The following is a 26,665-nucleotide window of genomic DNA, read 5'->3' as shown; positions in this document are numbered from 1 at the left end:
AATTAAATTTTATATACTTGTCTAATTTACATAACTGTATGAAAATTCATATTATTAAATTTATATTACAACTCTAGAGATGATTATATTTTAATTAAATTTAAAATATATTATAGTCCGTTAGAAGATTATCACCCTATGGAAATTTTGTATTGTATTATTTATTTCATTTTTTATTAAAATCAAATTGAAACTTAAAAAATAATTAATTAGATTTGAAATAGCTGTTGCATAAATGGAAATAATAAATAAATTTAAAAAACCTTTAGTTTTTTTAAATTTATTTATTATTTCAATATTAACTGATAATTAATTATTAATTTATCATTATGCCACATAATCTTGATTGTTACATAATCTTACCGACGAGTCTGATAGCGTAAAAAATGAATCCAATGAAGAGAACATTTGCGTGGCCAAGTTTGTCAATTATTGGTCCCGATAAAACCAATAAGGGCAAACCAGCAAGACCACTAACTGTTATGGTGATTCCCATAAGTGATTGGGAAGCACCCAAATCCTGCAGAAACCAGAACAGAAATGATTCGATGTATCCCCAAGCAGTACCTAAAATTATTTATAAATTTTATTAATAATTCTTAAAATTATTTTTATTATTTTCGAGAATATTTAGTTACACTTTGTGATTATTTATATAAATCAATGAATAAATAGAAAAAATGAAAATATAATATAAGTTAGTAAATAAATGTGTAGAAAATAAATAAATAGACATATATAAGTAGGCAAACAAATAAATAAATAAAGTAGATAAACAAATAAAAAAATAAATAATTAAAATAAATAAACAAATCAATAATAAATAAAAAGATAAATGCGTATGTAAATTGTCAAACAAAGAAAAAAAAATTAAAAAATTAAAATTAAAATTAAAATTAAATTAAATTAAATTAAATTAAATTAAATTAAATTAAATTAAATTAAATTAAATTAAATTAAATTAAATTAAATTAAATTAAATTAAATTAAATTAAATTAAATTAAATTAAATTAAATTAAATTAAATTAAATTAAATTAATTAATTAAATTTAATTAATTATTATTTAATTAAATTTTAATTAAAATTTAATTTTAATTTTAATAAAAAAAGATTATATAAATAAATAAATAAGTTTCATTCTAATTTATCAAAAATATTTCTGACTCTAATTATTTATTTGCGTTTTTCTTAAATTGTTTTTTTTTTTTATTTTAATATTTAACGGACAATTGTTTTTAGAAGTAAGAAAAAAAGTGTGAACTCATAAAAACGTATAATTGAAGATTTTAACATTTTTAACGAGCAGAAAATTGTTTAGTGTATTCTTTGAAATGGTATATTTAAATATAAACTAGAAAAATAACACAATGTAAAACACGAGATGTTTTATATGATAAGAATTGAAGTTGAATGTCAATGTTGCAATTTATTGATTTTGTTAAAACCCAAAGAGTGTTGCAAATACAAATAGTCCGGAAGTATTGCCTGCCTTTAAAATTACGTAAATTTTCACAATCTAATTGAAAACACTCAAAAACTATGACGTTATACACACAAAAGATAGTATTAAGTTTTTTTTATACTTTAGAAAAGAGAAAAAATAATAATTCTAATTAGATTTTGTCAATATAATAATTATTCATTTTCAAGATAAATATTCTTTTTCAAACTAGGTATATTTTCAAATTATTTAATTATAGAGTCATTGGTCGTTACTTCATTAATAGAATTTTTCGAAAATTAAATTTTTGTTTTAAAAATATAATTACAAATTATAATTGATCAGATAAATTTAATTTTGCTTTGAGAGTAAAAAAATTCTTTGCAATTAAATGAAAATGAAAATTTATGTATTTCATTTAAAAAATATTTTACAAAAATAATTTTTTTTTTAATTGTAAAATGTAAAGTAAATTAAAACAACAAAATAAGAGACTTGCCTAACATGAAGGAAACCATGTAAAGTGTAACGATTTCCACATTCTTGAGCACATTGTAGACATCCTTAAATATACTTTTCGCTGGCGATTTGAATTCCAAATTAATAAACAACATGAGGACACCTGAAGCGACTTTTAGAGCAGCGTATAGATAGAACGCTGGCCTAAATTGCATTGACTTTTAACAATTATTCGTGTTAGAAATTACAATTTTTTTTTAATATAATCAAATTTGAGAATATTAATTTAAATCAAATATTGAGAATAAATGTTTAATCAATAAAATTAATTTAAATTTATGAATAACAATATGTAAATTTATAATCTAGTGAAATTTGTAGCTGTTTCAGGTAAAATTGTTTTTCCGCCATATATAATTAATTAAATTAAGTTTCGAAGTTAGTTTATATAATTATTGCATTAAATTGAAATCTTAATTAATTCACTTAAATTCATTAATTATATTTAAATTAATTAAATTAAATTTTTAAATAGTTTACCTGAAATCAGTGAAAGCTTTTCCTTTACTAAATGAGTCAATCATGAGACCTGATAGGGGGGACGATATCATTCCCCCTAAGCTGCCGTAAAATCTCTGTAAGCCATAATCAGCCTTATGTTCTCTCAAAGTTGCAATCACAGCACCTTCGAACATTGCCCATGCAGTGCCACCGATCATTGCTATTAAATTTAAATTAATTTCACTTCAATCAATATATTCATTTCGTTTCTACACTGAAAAGAAAAATTTATTTGATTTAATGTAAAAATTATTTGATTCAAGTAAATACTTATTTCGTACCTAATATAGACAAGTAATTGGTTAGTTGAATCAAATAAATTTTTTTTCAGTGTATTATTTTATTATTCAAGAAATATCAAATTTCTTTGAATTAAATTATTTTTTATAGACTTGAACGGAATTATTTATTTCTTTAAATAAATATTTATTAAATTTATTTACTAATTTTTTAAATAAATTTAATTTGTTAATAATGCAATTAATTTAAGTTTCCATACAAAATTTAAATAATTACAGGGTTGCCACAAGTCAGGAAAGTCAGGGAATTCAGGGAAAAGTCAGGGATTTTTATTAAAAGTACTGGAAAAAATTAAATTTTTAGAATTTATAAGAAAATTCTGAATTTTTGTGTCTTTTTTGTTTGAATTTAAATAGAAATTTTAAGAACAACTTATTACAGAAATTCAATTATTTTCAAAAGTGATGAACTTCTTCCCATAAATTATTTTTAATTTTTTTATAGAGAGAATTGAAAAAAATAGTTCAAAAAATTCAATTATTTCGAAAAATTTTAATAAAATTATTTTAAAAGTTCTATTATTTTAAAAAATTTTGACAACATTCTTTACAAGACTTAGTTAATAAAATTGCAATTTTAATAAAATTTTCCTATACAATTCAATTATTTCCAATACAATTTTTCTTAAGTATTCAATTATTTGCACAGATAATACATTTTTTTATGGAAATTCAATTATTTAAAAAATTTTTAATAAAAAAAATGGAAATCATAGACTACAATTATTTTTATAAAATACAGCATTCATCCTAGGAATACAATTATTGACAAAAATGTTCGAAACAATTCAATTATTTTCGTAAAAAATAAAAATTCTTCGAAGCAATTTAATTATTTAAGAAATTTTAATAACATATTTTTCAACAATAAACATTTTCACAGAAATTTAATTATTTAAAAAAAAAATTTTATTTTAATTCTTTGTCAGATTTTAATTATTTTCAGTTTTTTTAATGAAATTTAATTAAAATTATTAAAAAAAATTTTTTTTTTTTAATTCTGAAAAATTCAACTATTTAAAAAAATTTGAATAAAATTCTTCACAAGAAATTAATTATTTTCATAAATAATAATATTTTTCTTCGGAATTGAATTATTTTCGAAAACAAATTTCTTCACGGGAATTCAATTCTTTAAAAACAATTTTAATAAATAATGATGTATATTTATTATCCAGTGTAATCCTGAATTCTAATTTTCTTTTTGAAGATAATAATTAATTTTAATAAAATTCGTTGCAAGAATTCAATTATTTTCATAAATATAACAAAACTTATCGCAGAATTTCAATTATTTTTTATACAATTTTAACTAAAATGATCGAAAATTGCATTTATTTTTACAATCTTTTTTTTAAATTTGTCGAAAGAATTCAATTGTTATTAAAAATTTTGATAAAATTCTTCATAAAAATTAAATTTTAAGAAACATGCAATTATTGAATAAAATATTTATTTTTGGATTTAAATAATTGAATTCTCGGGAAATTTTTTAATAAAAATTGATTAAAAAATGAATTTCACTTAAAGTTTTAAATTGGAATTGAATATTAAAAGCATTATAGCGTGAATTTTTAGATATAATTGAATTTTGGAAAGGGGTTAAAATTAAAATCTTTAAAAATTTGAATTTATAGTTACAATATTCTTATAATAAGAAATAATGATTTTATCACTCTGGCGTCTTAAATTTATTATAAAATACGAGAAAATCGATCACTCCGAGTCGAAGACTCGGAGTGCTCGATTTCAGCATGTTTTATAATAATATTGTCATAAGTTATTGGATTTGAGAATCCTAATTTCTATAGAAAAATAATAATGATGAAATATTTATTCAAAAAAAAAGTTATTGATGTTCTTCAGGGTCAGGGAAAAAGTGAAAATTTTGTCTGGAAATCAGAGAAAAACAAAATTAATTTCTAAGAGATCCCACTTAACCAATTTTTGAATTTTAAATTGTTTATATTTTTTTTTGTTACTCAAACTTAACAATTTACAATATTTTTAGAAAAAATCATGTTTATTTTTTTATTTTTTTATTGCAGATGATTGGAATCAATTCAAATTAGTCCAGCATATGACCACCAGACAAATAATAATGTATAATACAATTTATTTAAATTCTTGCAAACAATGTTAATTAACAAATAGATAATTTTGGATCTTTTTTATAAAAAAAAATTTTTTGCAGACATGTTTATTTAAGTAATCTATGTCGATTTTAGTAAAAAATTATTTTAAATTTAAAAATTATTATTGTTATTGGCAATTATTATGAACTATAATCAAGTTTCTTTAACATTATAAACGTCCAAGCATGTTTTTTGACAAATGCATTGAATTAGTTGATTTTGAACGATTTTTGGCTGAAAATGCTCGGCCGTTTATAATGATATCTCGCTAACCGATTAAGATTTTTGAACTCTTTTGGTCTTAAATTAAAGATGAGACTTGAATGATCACACTTATGTAAGTTTCAAATTTGTTTTACAATTTTTAAAAAATGTGCAGGGGTTGAAAAAATTTCCAAAAAAATTTTATTTTTAAATTTTTTTGTCAAATTTGTCAATTGCTGCAATCTTTGTATAAATTATTAAATTTTTCAGTTATGTATCATTAATCGTAGAATTTAACAATCTTTCGAATGGTATATTTATTAATTTTCTGACATTTGTATTTACAAAAAAATCGTGATTTAAAGATTAATATGTTTTTGGCCCGTGCGTGTGCAGCCGTACCGATAATATTCCCGACGGTAGTGTAAATTGTTGCAAACAATTTTAATTAACAAATAGATAATTTTTAATTTAATAATTACCATTGTTATTAACAATCATATGAACAATAATATAGTTATCAATAATCAAGTAGAGCTTTACATGACTTTAAACTCGTTAAAATAGGAAAAATAATTTTTCTTTTTGCAGAAATAAGCCATTTATTTGTTTAAAAAGTAAATAATTTGTTTACAGCAAATGTAATTGTTTGTGCTAATAAATTTTTAAAGTTTTTGAAGGAATGTACATATTATATAAACATTTTATGTTTAAAAAATGCCTAAAATGTTTACAAATGTTAAAGAAACTTGATTATAGTTCATAATAATTGTCAATAACAATAATAATTTTTAAATTTAAAATCATTTTTTACTAAAATCGACATAGATTACTTAAATAAACATAAATTTGTCTGCAAAAAAAATTTTTTTTATAAAAAAGATCCAAAGTTATCTATTTGTTAATTAACATTGTTTGCAACAATTATTATTATTTGTCTGGTGGTCATATGCTGGACTAATTTGAATTGATTCCAATCATCTGCAATGAAAAAATAAAAAAATAAACATGATTTTTTCTAAAAATATTGTAAATTGTTAAGTTTGAGTAACAAGAAAAATATAAACAACTTAAAATTCAAAAATTGGTTTAGTGGGATCTCTTAGAAATTTTATCCCCTTTAATTTAAGACCAAGCCCATGAAAATCCGATAAAATTTGTAGATTGCAGACAATTTTGAACAGTAAATTGTAAAAAATGCCAATGTGCGCGGGGCGAGTTTAACGTCATGTAAAGCTCTACACAGCTGTAGTTTTTAATTAATAACTTTTTTTCTAATTAAGGCTCATTTTTTTTCGAAACGGTTTTGCACTCGGAGACATTTAAGGAATAGAATACAATTTTAATTTTTTTGTTAGGACGTGAAGAACATATTTGTTTATTAACATTTTATAAACAAATTATATAAAAAATTATAAAAAATAAAAAAATCTAAAAACAAAAAATATATTCAAATAGTGCAATTCAAGACGAAAAAAACCCATATTTTAATTTTAAAATCCGTGAACTGGAACTCGAGAAAAAAATTTGTTAATTTAGCAGTACTAAAAAATTCAATTGTTAATAACTTTTACAAAAAACTTTTTTTTGGCTTAATATTTTCAGGGATTCTTCTTAGCCATATTAAGCTCAAAAAAAAACTATTTTGGTTCAAAAAGAAAATTTTTTAGTTTTAGGTGATCCGTTTGAGAAATTCTGACCCAGTAATTAATTTTAATAGTTACTAATTAATAATAAACAACAGTAATTAATTAGTTTTAATTAATTACTTAGCAGTAACTAATAGTAATTAATTTAAATAGTAACTAATGTATAGTAACTAACGGAAATTAATTAGTTCTAACTAATTACTTAGAAGTATAGTTAATAGTAATTAGCTTTAATAGTTAACTAATAAATAGTAAATAATAGTAACACAGTGCAACATTTTTGAGGTCATTGAATGTGCACTAAGTTTTGACTTCAGTTTCTAAAAGTACTTATCAAAACTAGCAAAAACCTATTTCAGTTTTGCTAGATTAGCTCGGATTTGAATTTTATCGACATTTGAATTTTTTTTTGAATTTTCACATTTTTCAGTTTTCTGATACGGGCGGATGGGAACACTGGCTATTAAAAGTTTATTAAAAAAATTCGCAATGGTCACAATTTGAAAAGCAATAATCCCTCTTTAATTAGAGTGAAAGAAAAAAAAATTTGGTCGAAAATTGTTCCAGTTACGAATTTTTTTTTGGCTTTTTTACATTTTTTGGTTTTATGAAACGGGCGGGTGAGAAAGCTGGCTATTAAAAGATTATAAAAAAAAATTTGCAGTGGTCACCATTTGAAGAGCAATAATTTCTCTTTAATTTCTGACATTGAAAAAAAATTTGGTCGAAAATTATTTGAGTTATGAATTTTTTTTTGTAATTTTTCAAATTTTTCGGTTTTTCTAATGCGAGAGGGTGGGAACGCTATCTATTAGAAGTTTATAAAAAAAATTCGCAATGGTCACCATTTGAACATCAGTAATTCCAACCTAATTTCTGACATTGAAAAAAAAAATTGGTCTAAAATTGTTCGAGTTATGAATTTTTTTCGTACTTTTTCAAATTTCAAATTTTTTTTGTTTTTGATTTGGGCGGGTGAGAACGCTGGTTATTAAATTTTTCTTTTTTAAAAACGCAATGGTCACATTTTGCAGAGCAATACTTCCTTTTTAATTTCTGACAAAGAAACAAAATTTGGTCAAAAATTGTTCCACTTATTAATTATTTTTTGACTTTTTCACATTTTTCAATTTTTTGATCAGGCGGGTGGGAACGCAGGCTATTAAAAATTTATAAAAAAAATTTCGAATGATCACAATTTGAAGAGCATTAATGTGTCTTTAATTTCTGCCCAAGAAAAAAAATTTGGTCAAAAATTGTTTAAGTTATGAATTATTTTTTACTTTTTTTTAATTTTCTGTTTTCTGATAACGGAAGTGGGAATACTGAATATTAAAAATTTATAAAAAGAATTCGTAATGGGAACAATTTAAAGAGCAAATAATCTCTATTTAATTTCTGCCAAAGATAAAATATTTGATTCGAAATATTTGGTTTCGAAAAAAGTCAAAAAAAAATCAAAACCCTCGGTTGCACAGGACCGCGGGTATACAAATGTACAGAAATCATTAAATAACACGAATAATTTTCTACCAATTTTCTTTCTTTTATCAGAAATTAAAGAAGGATTATTGCATTTTAAAATTTGACCGTTGTGAATTTTTTTAATTCATTTCTAATAGCCAGCGTTCCCACCCGCCCGTATCAAAAAACCGAAAAATGTGAAAAAGTAAAAAAAAAAACCATAATTAGAACAATTTTTAACCAAATTTTTTTCTTTGACAGAAATTAAAGAGGAATTATTGCTCTGCGAAATGTGACCATTGCGTTTTTAAAAAAGAAAAATTTAATAACCAGCGTTCTCACCCGCCCAGATCAAAAACAAAAAAAATTTGAAAAAGTACGAAAAAAATTCATAACTCGAACAATTTTTTACCAAATTTTTTTTTCAATGGCAGAAACTAGGGAGGAATTACTGCTCTTCAAATGGTGACCACTGCAAATTTTTTTATAAACTTCTAATAGATAGCGTTCCCACCCTCTCGCATTAGAAAAACCGAAAAATTTGAAAAATTACAAAAAAAAATTCATAACTCAAATAATTTTCGACCAAATTTTTTTTCAATGTCAGAAATTAAAGAGGAATTATTGCTCTTCAAATGGTGACCACTGCGAATTTTTTTTATAATCTTTTAATAGCCAGCTTTCTCACCCGCCCGTTTCATAAAACCAAAAAATGTAAAAAAGCCAAAAAAAAAATTCGTAACTGGAACAATTTTCGACCAAATTTTTTTGTCTTTCTCTCTAATTAAAGAGGGATTATTGCTTTTCAAATTTTGACCATTGCGAATTTTTTTAATAAACTTTTTATAGCCAGTGTTCCCATCAGCCCGTATCAGAAAACTGAAAAATGTGAAAATTCAAAAAAAAAATTCAAATGTCGATAAAAATTAAATCCGAGCTAATCTAGCAAAACTGAAATAAGTTTTTTCTAGTTTCGATAAGTACTTTCAGAAACTGAAGTCAAAACTTAGTGCACATTTTATGTGTTGCACTGTGTAATTAATTAATATTAGTTACTATTAATTAATTACTACTGATTTATTAATATTATATTAATTGTCTTATTTCATATGATTTTGTTATAGTTTATAAGTTCGAAATATTATAATAATACTGAAAAAACAATAAAAGTAATAATTGAAAAATGATTGACTAACCGTTGAACAGTCGAAAGGAAAGATACAACCAGAATGTTAATTGTATATTATAGACGACTTCTTCCTTTAAATTAGAGCATATTTCCGATCTAGGAGCAGTGATTAGACATCTTTGATGACAATTCATAATATTATAATTTCCGGCTGAAATGAAAACTTTTTGATTTGCCCCTTCGTCATTATTGCATTCAACATTCATCATATTATTGTCAGTCCAATTTGATTTCTCCACTAAATATTTCATTTTAATGACTGGACTGTCTGACGATTCATTAAAAGTCTTGAGATTCGTTCTGAAGGGCTTGTAATTGATTAATTGACTATTTGCGCCCTGATAAATTTATTACCATTATTATTATTATTATTAGTTTTAATTATTACATTGCATTGTTATAATATAATAATAATAATATTATATTATACTGTTATAATATTTTTATTATATTATTATTATTAGATACAACACGGAAAAAAATTTTACCTGGATCAGTTACAAATTTCATTACATTAGCGAAATTTTTAGATGCTTCAGTTGAGACTTTCGCTAATCTAGAGAAACTTATCGCTGTTCCAGGTGAATCTTTTTTCCGTGTAGGTACTATATTTATTTATTCACTTATTAGTTATTTAATAATTTTTAAATTTTAAATCTAAAAAATTTTTTTTTATTTTTTGTTGTTTTTATGTTAATTATAATTAATTTGTAAATCAATGCGTAAATAAATTATATTATAATGATAGAAATTAGATTTTTTGTAAATTTAATTTAAAATAGTTTTTATATAATGAAGTTACCTCTTGTTTATTAGAAACACGCCCAAAGCCGCATTTTAAAAATTTCCTTTCAGCTTGACTTAAAGAATTCTCCTCAGTAATTTGCTTGCACTTAAAACTGTATAAATCGTTCGCTGGGAAGAAAAGGGTATAATTCGTGATTTGACGAATTGACGTCTTAAAAAATTCATCGTTCTTTAACATCCTGTGTGATCTAACGTCATCTAAATCATCGTTTACCTATACACAATTAAAAAAAAATTCCAACATTTTAGTTGAACAATTTTTAAGATTTTAAAATTTCAACAAAACTACAAAGATAATAAATAATTTTATTAATAATTAATTAACAATTTCAAAAATAATTAAAAATAAGAGTTCAATTCATAATTAAATAATAATTAATTAATAATTTCATAAATAATTAGTTTTCAATACCTGAGTTGGTTTTCTTTCGGGAATCGAATAATTGAAGAGCATAATTGAATCATATTCTGCTACTTCAATTGTGTAACTTTTTTCCTTTAACAACAGTGGAACGTCGGTATTATTAGGTACTGAACACATGTAACTAAAATAAATGAAAATTAAATTATTAATTATAAATATTGTATGTTTAGTAAATTTTATCAAATTTAATCGAATTATTATTAATACACAAATTATTATTGTTCAATAATAATAATCTTACCCACAACTCTCTATCCTCATGTTTATCTCCGATTCAAGTTTCTCATTACAAGGATGATTTCGATTAATTTCAAATATTAATTTATCACTATTTCGCTGACATTTTGAATCGAGAATTATCCTCTCGGGATATTCCATATTGACTCTACCCACGGGGACTAGTAACAGTAATAGAGCTGCCAATCCACCAACGGATGTTAAAAATGCTAAAGATATCTGAACAAAAATTTTATTAACATTTGACGAATTAAATTTATTTTATTTTTTAGTTTTAATTTAATTAAAAAAATTAATTTTCTATTTCATCTACTTTTTTATGTTTTTACTTTTACAACCAAACTAGTTAACAAGATATTTAAATAAGCGAAAGAAAATACAAATTTTTAATTAATTTTGGTAATTATTCAGATAATAAAAAATAATTATTAATTATAATTATTTTTGGACTTAATATTAGTATTAATTATAGATTTTTCGACAATTAAAAAAAAGAAGCAGATAATAAAAATAAACTCACTCGAAAATTCCCTATTCGATCTGCTATTAAACCTGCTAATGGTGGCATAATAATTACTGCAAGTGGTGTGATTGCACTCATTAACGCTGTCTCTTGTACATTTATTCCTAATTCTCGCATGTGAATTGTCAAATATGGATAAAGCACTGACAGTGCTAAAAAGAAAATTCAGTAATTCTATTAATTTTTTTGTTAAGAAGAAAATACATATTTTTGTGTTTTTTTATACATTGAGAAAAAAATTCATTTCGATCAGATAATAAAAATAATCATTAATAATTAAACATTTAAAGAAACTAACTTGAGGCTTTTACAAAAAAAGCGAGTTTCAATGGCAACAATTCCTTTTGTCGAAAATCTTTGACAATTCGCTTAAAAAAGCTGTTTATTAATGCTCTTAGATTCATGTTGATCCTCTTTTAAATTACAATTACAGTCGAATGAATTGACAAATTTTTGCAAGTGTAGTAAATTAATGAAACTTCAAATCATCGCATCGTGCTTTAATTTTTTCCTGAAAAGAAAAATTTACTTATTTTTTATTCAAAAAATTTTATATTAAAAATAAGGGGGGAAATTTTTATTTAAATTGAAGCTAGCAATTCTAGCTTCAATTATTGAACTTTTACTTATTGGAGCTACTATTAGAAATAACGAATTAAGCAAGATAAATTTAGTAGATTATTATTACTACTAACAAATTGTATAAAAATTAGAAGTAAGAATTTAATGAAGATAACTATATTATATATTAGATATTCATATTTTTAATACTAGCTTCAATAATATTTATGTACGGGAAATGTAAAAGGCCGAAAGGTCATACATATGAATCCAATAAAATAATAATAATAATAAATACTAGCTTCAATAAATCAGAAATCAGTCAAAATTATTATACCTCTTCAATTTTCTTTTAAAAATTAAAGTATTTTACTCTCAAAATTTTGAGATATTCTTTAAATTTAAATTACCTAGTTAAAAATTACAAATTTTATAGTTTACTAATAAAATAGTTAATAATAATAACTAATTATTAGTTAAATTCACTTTTAGCGTTATGTTAAAATAACTGAAATTTTTTGTAACTAATTCAATTAATGAAATTTGACTATACATAGTTTTGTAGTTCAAGGTTGTCAGAGGTCTGAGAAATCAGGGAAATCAGAGAAAAGTCAGGAAATTTTATTAAAAGTACTGGAAAAAAATTAAATTTTTAGAATACATATAAGAGAATATTCCAAGGAAAATTCTGAATTTTGTTGTTTTTTTGTTTGCCTCATAAACTATATTAATTGGATTTTTAAATTAGTTGTGTTTACAATTTACAAATAATTACAGAAATTCAATTATTTTCAAAAGTAATAAAATTCTTCGCAGAAATTCAATTATGTTCATAAATTTTTTTAAATTCTCCTCAAAAATTCCACTATCTTTATAAATAACAAAATTTTTCTAAGAAATTCAATTATTTTCAAAAATTTGAAAAATATCTTGGCAAAATTTCAATTATTTTTACAAATTTACCTCTATTGAATAATTTCCAATATCTACTAATTTAATAAAATTTTCCAAAAGATTTCAATTAACTTCTTAAAAAAATGTTAATAAAATTCTACGCAAACATTTAATTATTCTCATAAATAATAAAAATTTCACAGAATTTCAATTACTTACAAATTTTTTTATAAATTTCTTCACATTAATTCAATTATTTTAATCTATATAATAAAACTCGTCGCAGAATTTCAATTATTTTTTATACAATTTTAATTAAAAAGTGTTATTTTAACACCGAATTTGGTGTTAAAATAACACGCAACAAATTTAACCGTCATAGGTGGCGCCACATTCTATGTCGTTTAACATTGGTTAATTTAACACGCAACAAAAATCACACCAACTTTTTTCTAGCGAATTGAATTCTTCAAAAAATGTTATTTTTTTAAATTTTATTAAAATTCATCGAAAGAATTCAATTTTTTAAAAATTAGTTGATAAAATTATAATTTTTTCAAAGTTATCACTTGATCACAATTTAATATATGTGATTAATATCAATCCAAGTCAGTCAAAAGAATAAAATAAAGATTCCATTTAACGTTTCGACTGCACACAATTTTTATTTAATTTTTTTCGCCTGAATTGGATTGATTGATAATTATTAATCACAATTTGAAAAAATTCTTTATAAGAATTCAATTTTAAGAAACATTAAATTATTCAATAAATAATTTATTTTTGTATTTAAATAATTGAATTCTCGTAGAATTTTCTAATAAAAATTGATTTAAAAATAAGTACAAGTTAAAATTTTAGATTTTAATTGAACATTAAAAGCATTATAGTCTGAATTTTTAGACATAATTGAATTTCGAAAAGGTGTCAAATTAAAATCTTTAAAAATCTGAATTTTTCAAACTTTTAATTAACAATTTTGTAGAATTTTTTTTTGAAAGAGTTTGATTGAATTTTTTTAAAATTATTTGAAGTTTTTATTTTCTAATATATATTTAATTGAAGAATTTTCGTATAATTAAGATTTCGTAAAATTGAATTGTAACTAAATAGATTTAATAATTCTCAAAGAACTTTTTCAAAAATTTTTTTAAATAATTGCTTTAAGGAAGAATTTTAGTTAAAAATTGTAGAAAATAATAATTGAATTGAAATGAAAATAATTGTCATCTCGGTCATCTTTAATTATTATAAAACATGAAGATATTGATTGCTCCGGGTCGAAGACTCGGAGTGATCGATTTCTTTATGTTTTATAACAATATTCTTATCAGTTAGGTATTAAATTTCAAAAGGTTTAATTTTGAAATTTTTGGAAAATCTTAATTCCTATAGAAATATTATAATAATAAATATTTATCTTAAATAAAACTATTGATGTTTTCGAATAATTTTACAATTAAAGAAATTCGTAAATAAATGTAATAGAATATTTTTTTGATTATTTAATCATTGTTAGATAGTGAATTAGAATATTCTTTAGGGTCAAGGAAAAAGTAAAAATTTTGTCTGAAAATTAGAGAAAAGTCACGGAAGAACAAAATTAAATTTTTGTGTCAACCCTGTAATTATTTATTTACTAATAATTAATAATTTTTTCCATTGTATAGAAAAATTCAATAAAAAATTCAATTATAAATTAAATTAATTATTATGTTTTAAATTTAATTAATTACTGTATGAATTAAATTAAACTAATTATTATAATTTTAACTCAATTGACTTCTGTTTTACAAGGCTTGTTTATCCGAAATTAATGATAAATTATAATGAGGGAAAAATTAATTATGCAATCCGCGCGCGCTGTAAATGAAAATAAAACGAGAATGAAATATTTAAACGAAAAAATAAAATAAACAGACAAATGGTAATTAAATAATGAATAAACAAATAATACTGGGAAAAAAAAACAAAAATAAATATACCAAGAAAATACAGTGAATAAACTACCGCATATTTTATTTAATTCGAAAATAATCTCTTTAATTTTGTCATAGAAATTGTTGCACTAATATTATTAGATAACTGTTGTACACATGTATCTATGTGTATAACGGTGCTAAGATCTTGATACGTAAATCATCGGTCATGAGAATCGTGCGCGGTAAAAAAAATGCTTGACACCTTTTCTTTTATTACAATATCAATCACTCTCTTAGTTATATAAATAATTTTTATTTAATTTCCTAAAAATAAATTTTAATTCTTCTGTACAGGTTTTTTTTTTTTTTTTTTTTTGGTAATAAAATAAATAAAAAGTAAATATTTGAAATAATGATAATGTAAAAAGATAGAAAATACAAAATATTTGTAGGAAGTAAAAATTAAGTATACTCTCTAAATAAAGATGTGAAATTTTTTATAGTTTATTAAATTTTATTTATTTTTTGTTCACTATTGTTTAAATATTATATATGGGACGTTTAGAATTATTTTACGATCCGTTATGTAAATATAGTTTAAAAATCTATTGTTTGGTGCATATATAAATATTTCTTCTTTTTTTACAAAAAAAAAAGTGTTGACATATTCAAGAGATTACATAAATAGCATCAACTAGTCATGTAATAAATTGCACCAATGGATAATAATCAACTATAATTTTTGTTTACTTCAGGACGATGTGCGACGCTTCCTGCTTTTATTGCAGATTCCTGCTAAAAAAAAGACGACGAATCTACGTTTAAAATAGTTTTCTTTTCATTATTTTCACGTTCATTTGTTCCAGACGTGAAGTAATCGTAATAAGAAGAAAAGTGGATAATCGAAAAAAAATCAACAATTAAAATCATATTTATTAGGTATTATTAGGTATTATAAAAAATTATTTTTATTAGGTGTTGATAATAATTTAATTAATTAATAAACAATAATTTAATTACTTAAATGTTAATAAATTAATTCTATTGATTAAAAATAATAAATTAATGTGCAATTAAAAATTAATTAATTTTAGTTTCAATGTTCTAATGTTTATAATGTTTATATGAATTATCAAATATCAAAGCTATTGTTATTTAACAATTCATTCTACTTAAATTATTATTTATTACTTACGTAAATTATTAAAAGACAATTATACTAAAAATTACTAATGAAAATTTCAATTACTGAAAGTAATTTTTGACTGTTACAATAATTTTAGTACTTAGTCAACTAAATTAAAAAAAAGACATTTTAGTTTTAAAACGAAAATATATTTAGTTACTAATTTTATTAATTAAATAATAAATTAATTATAAACCATAATACACTATCCAGTTAATTTACAAAAAAATTAAAGCCATCATTAAAAAAGTAATCATTTATTATAAATATTCTTTTAAAAATTTTGTTTCTTAGAGGGAGAATTTGTGACAATTTTTACACTGTTTGTTCTACTTAACTTGTGAAATATGGGGTCTCGCAAAAATGACATGAATTTCACAATAATTGGTCCCGCATTTAAAGTTGACAAAAGTATTTACGCAATGTGACAAACAACTCATTTTAAGGTTGAATAATAATTAGTAAATATAACATTGACTTAGTTAAGCGACATTGAATACAAATTACGTGATTTAGGAACAATACTAATGAGACAATAATAAAGTATTATGTACTTTCACATATCAAAGCAGAATGATACGTTATTTTTCTTACATTAACAAATTATTTTTTTTTCGCAAATAAAAACAACCAATTTTGTAGAAACAAACAACAAATAAAATGGAATACTAATAATTAATTACTTTAAATCATTTCAATTGTTAATTTTGTATTTTTTTCACTATAATAGGAAAAGTAAATTCCAATAAAATTATAATTAGCAATTAATAATAATAAATTAATTAAAATTTTTCTAATTGTTAATTTTTAAACTCGTTTTTAAAAAATTATGTTGACTATATAAATGAATTGTTAATTTTGTATTTTTTTCTAAATTTAGAAAAAATGAATTGTAGTAATATTATAATTAACCAATAAATAATTGTTAAAATTTTGATTAATTTTCACTATAAATTTAGAAAAACATAATGTTCAATATAAAATTGCAATTGTAAATGTCCCTAAAGTTGTGAAAGTTCTGAAATTTTATTTACTTCTTCTTCAAGTTCAATTTTTTATTGCAATAATATTGCGTCACTTATTACAAAAGTAAATTATAAAAATCTTAAATATTTAATTTTTTTTTGGTTTTTATAACAGTCAGTAAGTTTTGAAAATATTAATATTCTCAAAAAATTTGGTTTATCCAAACGTTCAGAATTTTTAGATAATAATTCTAAATTAATAAATTATATCTAATAATTTATTAATTTCTCTTTTCTAATTAATATTTCTCCTTTTGTGATAGGTTTATTTACAATTCTATTTTCGATTCTACTTTTCATACCTCCAATTTTTTATTCTTATATTTGTTTATCAAATTTTTTATTTATTTGTGTAATTTTTATACATATTTTACATTCTGACTCTAATCTCTATATTTTTCTAATATTTGAATATTTCTTAGTTTCTGATTTGCAGTGTAAAGCGTTTTTATTTTTATTTTTTGTTTAATTCGATAATTCGAATAAAAATTCAAAATTAATTTTCAATCAATTAATTAGTATCAATAATTAATTTTTAGTTTCAATTTCTTTTGGTTTTAAGTGGAGTTATATGCTTAAATAGCAAATGCAAGTGTTAACAATTTCAATATTTGAAAATTTCATGTCTAATTACTAATTAATAATTAAATAACACATAATTAATGTTATGTAATTTCAACAGTTGTCAAAATTTGACAAATTTTCCCTCCAATTTCTGGAGTAGTTTTAAATACTAATTTTTAATTTGAAGTCACAGTTATAGAGAAATGTTATTTAAACTAAATATAATTTATTTGAGTTGAATAAAAGTATTAACAAAATTAATATTAATAATATTAATCTCAGAATCTACAACATTATTTATTGGAACCAAATAAAAATTTAATTAAACACAAATAAAAAGTGTAGCTTCAATAATAATTATAAATAATTAATAAATTCTGATTCTAATTAGAGCTTTAAATACCTCATCAGTTTTTATGCTAGAATGTAAAAATAGTAGTTAATATTCTAATCGACTATAAATTCAAAGACTAATAATTTTAGCAAAAAATTAAAAACAGAAAAGAAAAATAATGAAAAAATCGTCGAAGGAAAGAGAAATTAAATGAAGCTAATTAATAATTTGCAATATTCTTCAAAGTTTCCGCATTTTTAATTATATTTAATTTAAAATTAGAAACACGTTAATTGGAAGAAATGAAAGGAAGATGAAAAAAAAGATAGTAAAATGAAAAGTCGGTCTAGAGCAATATGTTGAGATTCCTTTTACTCTTCTTTCACGCCAGCACACGGGCAAAGTTAATCAAATAAAATGGATAATTGGCTACTTGCGAATGCTCCTGGACAAGACTATTTCGCATTAACAACCTTCAGAAATATAATAAGGTTCATCTAGGCATATCAGCGTTTAAATAATTACAAATTTTGAAAGTCGCAGATAAGAATGGCCTAATTTACTTTAATGTCTTAGTAGGATCGCGAAAAAATACATTTTCATTCATCTCTATATATATATATATATATATATATATATATATATATATTAATAGAACAATAAAAAATATGTTCTAAATTTAAATATGAACGAATTGTAAAAAAATTTAAATTCTCACTAAAAGATGAATATAATTCTTTTCTTCTCTTTTTTAATGGGCAATAAACTATTGTGATTTTCGCATGATGTTTACTAATTTTTTCACATAATATCTCACGTATTTATCTCATGGAAAATTATTACTATTTGATTATAATAATTATGTCATTAAAATTAATACATAATGGGAGGAATAATAATTATGTAATAAAATTAATGCGTGTGTAATGGGAATTATAAAATTTATGTAATAAAATTAATGCGTAATGGGAATTATAATAATTAGTAATTTATTTACTTATTTATTTAGTCCAAAAACAGATTTTCTTTTGTAACAATTAAATTAATACATTAATGGAAATTTATATAACAGAATTAATTCATAATTTGGCAATTATAATTAATTCATTTTTTAAATATTTTATTTTTAAATAAATTAATGTAAATAAATAATTTCTAAGTAAATAAATATATAGATAAGTAAACGAAAAAATTTTCGCTAAAATTACTAAAATTTACAGTAGTTTGAAAAACAATCTGAATTTTGCAAACATCTTATGAATTGAAATATTTAATAAAAATTGTTTTACAAATTTCTATTAAATGTCTAAAATTATTATTTAATTAATTATAATTATAATTGATAACTTAAATGCGATTTAACAATATTTTATTAATTTTGTTAATTTCATTAATTTTGATAATTTTGATAATTTTATAAAATTTGCAATTTTTAGCAACAAGAAATAAACTCTATTCTATATTAATTTAGTAATTAATTAATAATTGTTAAAAATTAATTGTTGACACGTAGTTAATTATAATTAACTAGTACTAATTGATAATTAATTAATTATTAGTAGATACTAATCGATAATTAATTAATTATTAATGTTAATTCATATGTAATTAATAATTATTACCAATGAATAGATAATTAGTTAATTAGTTTATTAAATTTGCTTATTTTGTTAATTTTATTATTCTTCGTTAATTTTTTTGGGTGCATACATTTTTTTAATTTCATTGAACGATTGAATTAACAAAATGTTGAATATAATTTTTTTTTTCAAAACTTTGATTATATAAAAATTGATAACACAATTAATTGTTATTAAAACAGTTAAATAATAAGATCTGGAAAAAAATTTATTTTTATATAATGTTGTTTAGTAACAAAACGAATTTTTTTTTAATTTCTGTTAAACATGTAAAACTATTTATTAATTGATTATAATTATTATTATTATTAATAAATAAATTAAAGAATTTATAACAATATTTTATTAAATTTGCTACTTTTGCAATTCTTGTTAATTCTGTTAATTTTGCTAATTTTGTTAATTTTTGTTAATTTTATCAATTTCATTTATTATTTTTTATTTCATTGAACCTTTAAATGTTAATTAAATGTTTTTTTTAAACTTCAATTATATAAAAAAATTTTACATACAGTTAATTGTTATTAAAACGATTAAATAATAAGATCTGGAAATTAATTTATTTTTATGTAATATATAAGTAGTTTAGTAATTTAGAAAAGAAATAATTTTTTTTCCTCTCTAAAACAATAAGTGATCGTAAACATTTAGTGAAAGAGATTTAGCGAAACACTTATTGTCAAAGGGAATTTACTATATTTGAGAATCTCAGGAAGACGATGTTTAAAATTGCACTTGTGCAAGGTCTGACCAGCAGAAGAATTGTGTTATGCAATCCTAACTTTTGTAATGGACCAGCTCACCGTATACCTGCAGCAGCAAAAATAATTACAGGTCTCTCGTAATTCTCATTACGCGTAACCAAAATTCAATTCTAAACACATTAGCACTTCACAAAATCTTTTAAAAAACAATTATGAAAATAAATTTATTTTTTTTTTTGTTACATGCGTTTCGAGTCTTTAAATAAGAAAACTAATGAATCAGTAGTTAGAAATAATAATTAATCCTCTTTATGCATCCGTTTATTGAATGAATTAATAAATAATTCATCGTTAATTAAAATATTAACTATTAATTAATAATTAATAATAATTAATTAATAAAGTGTTCATAATAATAAAAATAGGGAAGAGGGCATTTTTAAACACCGTAGAATATTTATTTCTTTCAAATACTAAAATTATTGGTTCAAATACCATCTAATTGACTCCAATAAATATTATTTGATTCAAGTAAATATTTAATTGATAATAGTTAATAAATCGGTTATTTGAATCAATTTTTTAATGCTCTTAAATGGTTCTCAAACTATGGTCTTAATAATTTTGCAAATGAAAAAGAAAAAAAATATTATGTTATTGATATATTGATAAATAATGAAAAATAATCTTATTTCTAGATTTTAAAATAAACAATATGTTATTTGATTATTTCAATTAAATAAATTTTTAATTAATGCAAATTAATTTCAATTAGTTAACAACATTTTTAACATAATTAATTACTTTCAATTAATTACAAGTCATTTGGCATTATAAGTTATTTATTTGTTTTTGTTTATTTGCGAAATTCGTGTTCAGGATAAAAATTTAAAATTTGAAAAATAAAAGCTCAACAGAAAGAGTAGAGAAATTAATGTATTGAAAATTGAAAGTGGAAGACGGGATAATATTGTATATATCTGTACTAGGTCAGTAAATGGTCATTGCTTAATGAGACGAATGATAATGATCGAATCAGTTATAATAATGGCAAAATATGTTAATTTATTCTCTTCATTGTAAAGTGAATCACAGAAGGTTCATTAGGATCAAATTTAACGGTAGATCTATGCAGTTTAATTGCTAAAATAATGCAAGTTCAATTACTTTTATTGTTATTTATTTATTTATTTACTATTTAAACGGGTTCATAAAGGAGAAAATAAAATTATAATAATAGATAAATATTATTTATATTATTATTACTATTATTACTTTTTTTATTTTTATTGTTAAAATTATTTTTTTCTTCACTTTCTTTTATTATTATGTTATCTCAATATTAGAGGACAGTTGGACAAAATAGAATAACTTTTTGTAACTGTCAATTCCCAGTAGAAATTAAAAAAAATAATTAAAATCACCCTATGAATAAATTATTAGTTGAACACTTTATAATAAAAAGAATAGTATTATTATTCTTTATTATTCAGTTATTAATTGACGAGAAAGAAAATTTTTACAACAAGTGATACGTTATTTTTTTTGAAAAAGTACAAGTTTTGCCCCATCAATGGGGTAGAACGTAATATTTTTAGAAAAATACACACAATAATAATGCAAAATTAGTTTGAATTGAATTATAATCAAAATTAAAATAATTTCGTTAAAGTTGAATCTGAAAGTACATAAATTAACTGAAAATAACAATTTTTTTTATTAACCGATTACTTGCCTATTATGAAATAAATTAAATTTAATTTAAATTAATTTTAATTAATTATGTAATTAAATTTTAATTTTAATTTTAAAAAATTTGTAGTTTTTAAGTACCGTAAGCTTTCGCAATAGATACCGGAAGTTTTTTCTTTACATTATACATATAATTATTATATCGATAGAACAATGAATATTACTAAAGGACATTGACATTGGAGAATTTTTAATTCAAGTTTATGACACGTGATGACAATATCGAATTTCTAATGTACATGATTTAATGTTGAAAATTTGTCTCCCTCTCTCTTTTCTTTTGTTGCATTTGACACGGTGAAAAAGTGAACGCCAATGAACCTGTCATCGGTAAATACATCAAGGACTAATACACGTTACGTGAACACACGGACTTTCAAAATTACTTCCTCTGTGAATATACAATGACCATACATGATTTGGTAAATGACGAAGCAAGCTGTAAATTTTAAATGTATTTATTTGCAAAAAAAAAGGAGAAGAAGTAGAAATTAGAAAAAACACATTTTTCTTTCTTTCAATGTGCGAAAAAAAGAAAACTTCTTTTTACGGTGTCTTAAATAATCAGGGGAATCACTGAATGATCCTTTTTACACTTTTTTTTTAAATTTCCCGCGCCATTTGAAAATATTTTTTTTTAATTGAAAATTTATTGTAATTTTAATTTTTATTTTGAAATTAGTAATAAAGTTATGAACATAAATATTTTTTCTTTGTATTTTAGATTTTAATTATAAAATAGACGCGTTCTGAAGAAAGGTACCTAAGAAGCAGCAAATTTGTAGGTTGTGTTTGTCATTTTGGAAATCAAAATACATAAAGGGGATCAACTTTTAAAATAAAACACTGATGTTTAAGTCTGTATTACATCCAAAATAATTAATAAAAACTGATTTTAGTTTTAAATAAAGCACAGAAACTTTTAATTAAGGTAAAAATAAAACCAGCATAACCTTAAAATGATTTGCTTCTTAGGTACCTTTCTTCAGTGTGCACAAAATATGATAAACAAGTAAAAAAAGAAGAAATAGAACAAAAGAATCAAAAAAAGGAAAAATTGAAAAAATAGATTTTCAGTTAATTTAATAATATTTATTTATAATAGAAATGAAGAAAGAAAAGAAAGAAATGTAAAATATAAATGAATAGGTAAATGAAGAAGAAACAGAAAAGAAGAAATGAAAAAATATTTTGAGTCACTTCCATTACATTTATTTATTTTAAATTATTTTCTTCCTTTTTTAAAAATTCTTTAAAAATAACCATCTAAATTAAAAAGCTTAACAAAAGAAAAAAAGAAAAGAAAGATAAAAAGAATCAGAAAAAACATAATGAAGAAGGAAAAAAAAATCTAGAAATAAAAGAAATATATTTTCAGGCAGTTGAATTATATTTATTTTAAATTATATAAAGTATTTTGTTCATTTTTTAAAAATATTCTTTGAAAATAACAAAAGAAATTAAAAGGAAGAAATCAATAAAAAGAAGAAATAAGAAAAAGGTTTTCAGTCATTTTAATTATTTATTTTTAAATTATTTTCTTACTTTATTTAAAATACTTTACCTATACAATTTTTTTACTATACCGATTTATATATTAAATTAAAAATTAAAAAAAAATTTAATTATTAATTTAATTTTTAAATTAAAGAAAATGTAAATTAATTAAAAAAAAATTAAATATCAAAATTACTATCACTTTAGATATATGTATATAAATTTTCTCTCGGTTTTGTAAAATGATTCCAGGATTTGCACAACTGTCTGTTCTTAATAAAATATAGAATTACAATCGGGTTGATTATGTACTTGTACACGCGGGTGTAAAAAACTTCGTGATTAATAGGTGATTTTATTGTTATGTTTACGAAAAAAAAGTAAAATAAATTGATATTGGACTTCTTAAATCTAAGAGAATTTTACACTGTATGGAATATAATTTTCTTAAACAAATCGTGACTTTAATGTCTAAATAAAATAAAAAAATTTATATATAATCTCTGAATGAAAATTATTTGCAAAAGTTATTGAAAAAATATAAAGATATATACGTCTGATGAGTGAAATAAATTTTTTATACAATTAGAAATGAAGAGAAAATACATTGCGAATAAATACTTCTTTTTTAAATAATCAACACTTTAATAATATAATCGTCGTACGGGAAGATAAAATTAAAAAATATTTTCACGATTTAATTTATATAACCTTACACATTTCTTTACTTAAAAAATTGTTTATAATTAGTTATTAATTATTAACTTGCAATAATTAACATTAATAACAATTATAGCAAAAAAAAAATATTAATGTAAAAATAAAATTGTTTTAAATTTGTTTTTTTTTATTAAAAAAATATATATCTGTAAATAAATAAATAAACAAATTTAATATTATTGAATTTATCACTTGGTGAAATTATATTAATATATATAAGAAGTTATCAATCCTCCAAGTCAATCAATAAAAAAAGGAAAAAGAAAAAATCTTTTTTTAACGTTTCGACAGCACAGCTGTCCTTTTCAGAAACGTAAAAAAAATTATTAAAAAAATTATTTATAATGACATGGTACGAGCATTATCACTCTTCGAAGAGTGATAATGCTCGTACCATGTCATGTCATTATAAATAATTTTTTTAATAATTTTTTTACGTTTCTGAAGAGGACAGCCGTGCTGTCGAAACGTTAAAAAAAGATTTTTTCTTTTTCCTTTTTTTATTGATTGACTTGGAGGATTGATAACTTCTTATATATATTAAATAAACAAATTATTGTTTCTACCTACTATTGATATTTTTATTATTAATATTATATTAGTATTATATTAATATATTATATTAATATTATTTAGTGCAAATATTAAAATTATTGATGAACCAAAATATTAAACATTTGTATCGATAAAGACATGAAAATGAAATAAAATTATAATTACAAGAAAAATTGACTTCTAGTATAAGAATGTTGTTTTATAATCTTCTCGAAACTATGTACAATCTAACGTACCTATAGGTATATATTCAAGGCTTAAATCAAATATATCTGATTATACTTGTACCGTTTCAGACTGTAATTAAACCGTTTATTTCATTTGCATTCATATGTTCACTTATACAAAAATATCACCTTATATAGCCGATCCATTTTTTAATTTTATTCGTACATTTCTGTTTTGCATTTTTACATTACATAAAAAAATAGAATAAAGAAAAAGGCTGAAAAAATTGTTTATTAATAAAAAAGTTTACGCAATTTAAAAAATAAAAATACAAAAATAGTTAGCGATTGATTTCAATTTTTTACTTTGCATTTGCTTCCATATTTTTCAATTTTTTAAAACATTTTTATTTAATTTTTAATCTATAATTAATTTAAATTAATTAATTGTTTAATTATTTAATTTATTATTTAATATTTAAATTATTTAATTGACTTGATTGGAAAAGAATAAGCGATGAGGAAAATGATTAGAAAAAATTTCTTTAAAATAGATAGAAAAAGGTAGAAAGGTAAATAATTAAAGGAAGAGAAACAAAATATATAAAGAAGATAAATAAGAAAAAAGAAAAAATGAAGAAAAAAAATATGTAAAGAATGATGAAAAGAAAGAAGTAAATAAAGAAACAAACAAGCAAAGAAAAAATTAATTAATAAATGAAAAAAAGTAAAAACAAGTAAGAGAAGAGGAAAAGAAAATAATAAACAAAAAAATAAAACATATAAACAAGAAAAGAGAATAAATAAAAAAATAAAGAAAGAAGAGTTTAAAAACACAAAAAAATAAAAGAAGAAAAAATGGAGGAACAAGAAAAAGAAGAAGAATAAATAAAAATAAAACCAAATAATAGAAACAGAAACAGAAAAAAATGAAGAAAAAGAGAGGAAAGAAATAACATATAATTATGACAAGTGAAAGAAGCAGAAATAAAAAGAAAATTAATTTAAAAAATGAAGTAAATAAAAAATATAGTTAAGTAAAAGAATAAGCTAAAAAACGAACAAGAAAGAAACAGAAGAAAAATATATGAATAAGGAAAAGAAGAAACAGGTAAAAAATAAACGAGAAGAAGAAAAAAAATAATAATAATAATAATAAAAAATAAAAAGAAAAAGAAGCTGAAAAAATTAACGATAAAGAAAGTGAAGGAAAAAATATGAATAAGGAAAAGAAGAAAGAGATAAAAGATAAAAAAGATGATGAAAAATAAAGAAAACAACAATATAGAAAAAGAAAGGAAGAAAAAGAAACTGAAAAAAATACAAAAAATATGAAAAAATAAAAAAGATGAATAAAAGCAAATAAAAACAAAAAGATTAAGTAAATCACATTCACAAAATTAATTTACATCCAAAGTCTCACCTGTCACAGCAAATTATTATACGTTTACTCAAATTACATATATGTAAAATACTTTTTAAAATTGCAGCACTTTTTCACGCTTAATGATTCACTTTGCACTTTAAAAATTCAACAATTAATCATAAATTTCACTCGAGAATACTTTGCATATTAGTTATTGCGTACTTATTATTTTCAAATAATCAATATTTAACAATTGACGTAGAAGATGATAAACTAAAGAATTTAATTAAATCAAAAAAAAAAATTCTATAATAAAATAAATTCTTTACACTATTTTGTGTATTTCAAATATATTCTGTACTTTATTTATTCTAATTTTATTTA

The 26,665-nt window shown here is 21.4% G+C and overlaps 1 protein-coding gene across 1 annotated transcript in view; it reads right to left on the bottom strand.

Annotated features, from left to right (window-relative positions):
• The window catches only part of LOC122497916, a 32,428-nt gene extending 5,786 nt beyond the window's left edge, over positions 1-26,642 (bottom strand). Inside the window, exons 1-10 of the mRNA XM_043605340.1 lie at positions 26,339-26,642; positions 11,693-11,905; positions 11,392-11,546; positions 10,876-11,090; positions 10,623-10,755; positions 10,206-10,424; positions 9,411-9,741; positions 2,443-2,623; positions 1,943-2,106; positions 364-567 (exon numbers count right to left, since the gene is read on the bottom strand). Of these exons, the coding sequence (XP_043461275.1) occupies positions 364-567; positions 1,943-2,106; positions 2,443-2,623; positions 9,411-9,741; positions 10,206-10,424; positions 10,623-10,755; positions 10,876-11,090; positions 11,392-11,546; positions 11,693-11,798 (1,708 nt within the window). The 5' untranslated portion in view covers positions 11,799-11,905; positions 26,339-26,642. The remainder of the gene's footprint in view (positions 1-363; positions 568-1,942; positions 2,107-2,442; positions 2,624-9,410; positions 9,742-10,205; positions 10,425-10,622; positions 10,756-10,875; positions 11,091-11,391; positions 11,547-11,692; positions 11,906-26,338) is intronic.
• Between the last annotated feature and the right edge of the window lie 23 nt (positions 26,643-26,665).

This window comes from Leptopilina heterotoma, unplaced genomic scaffold, assembly GCF_015476425.1.
Source record: "Leptopilina heterotoma isolate Lh14 unplaced genomic scaffold, ASM1547642v1 Lhet_10, whole genome shotgun sequence".
In the NCBI taxonomy this organism is placed as follows: Eukaryota; Metazoa; Arthropoda; class Insecta; order Hymenoptera; family Figitidae; genus Leptopilina; species Leptopilina heterotoma.
This window is presented reverse-complemented; position numbering and strand designations above follow the sequence as displayed.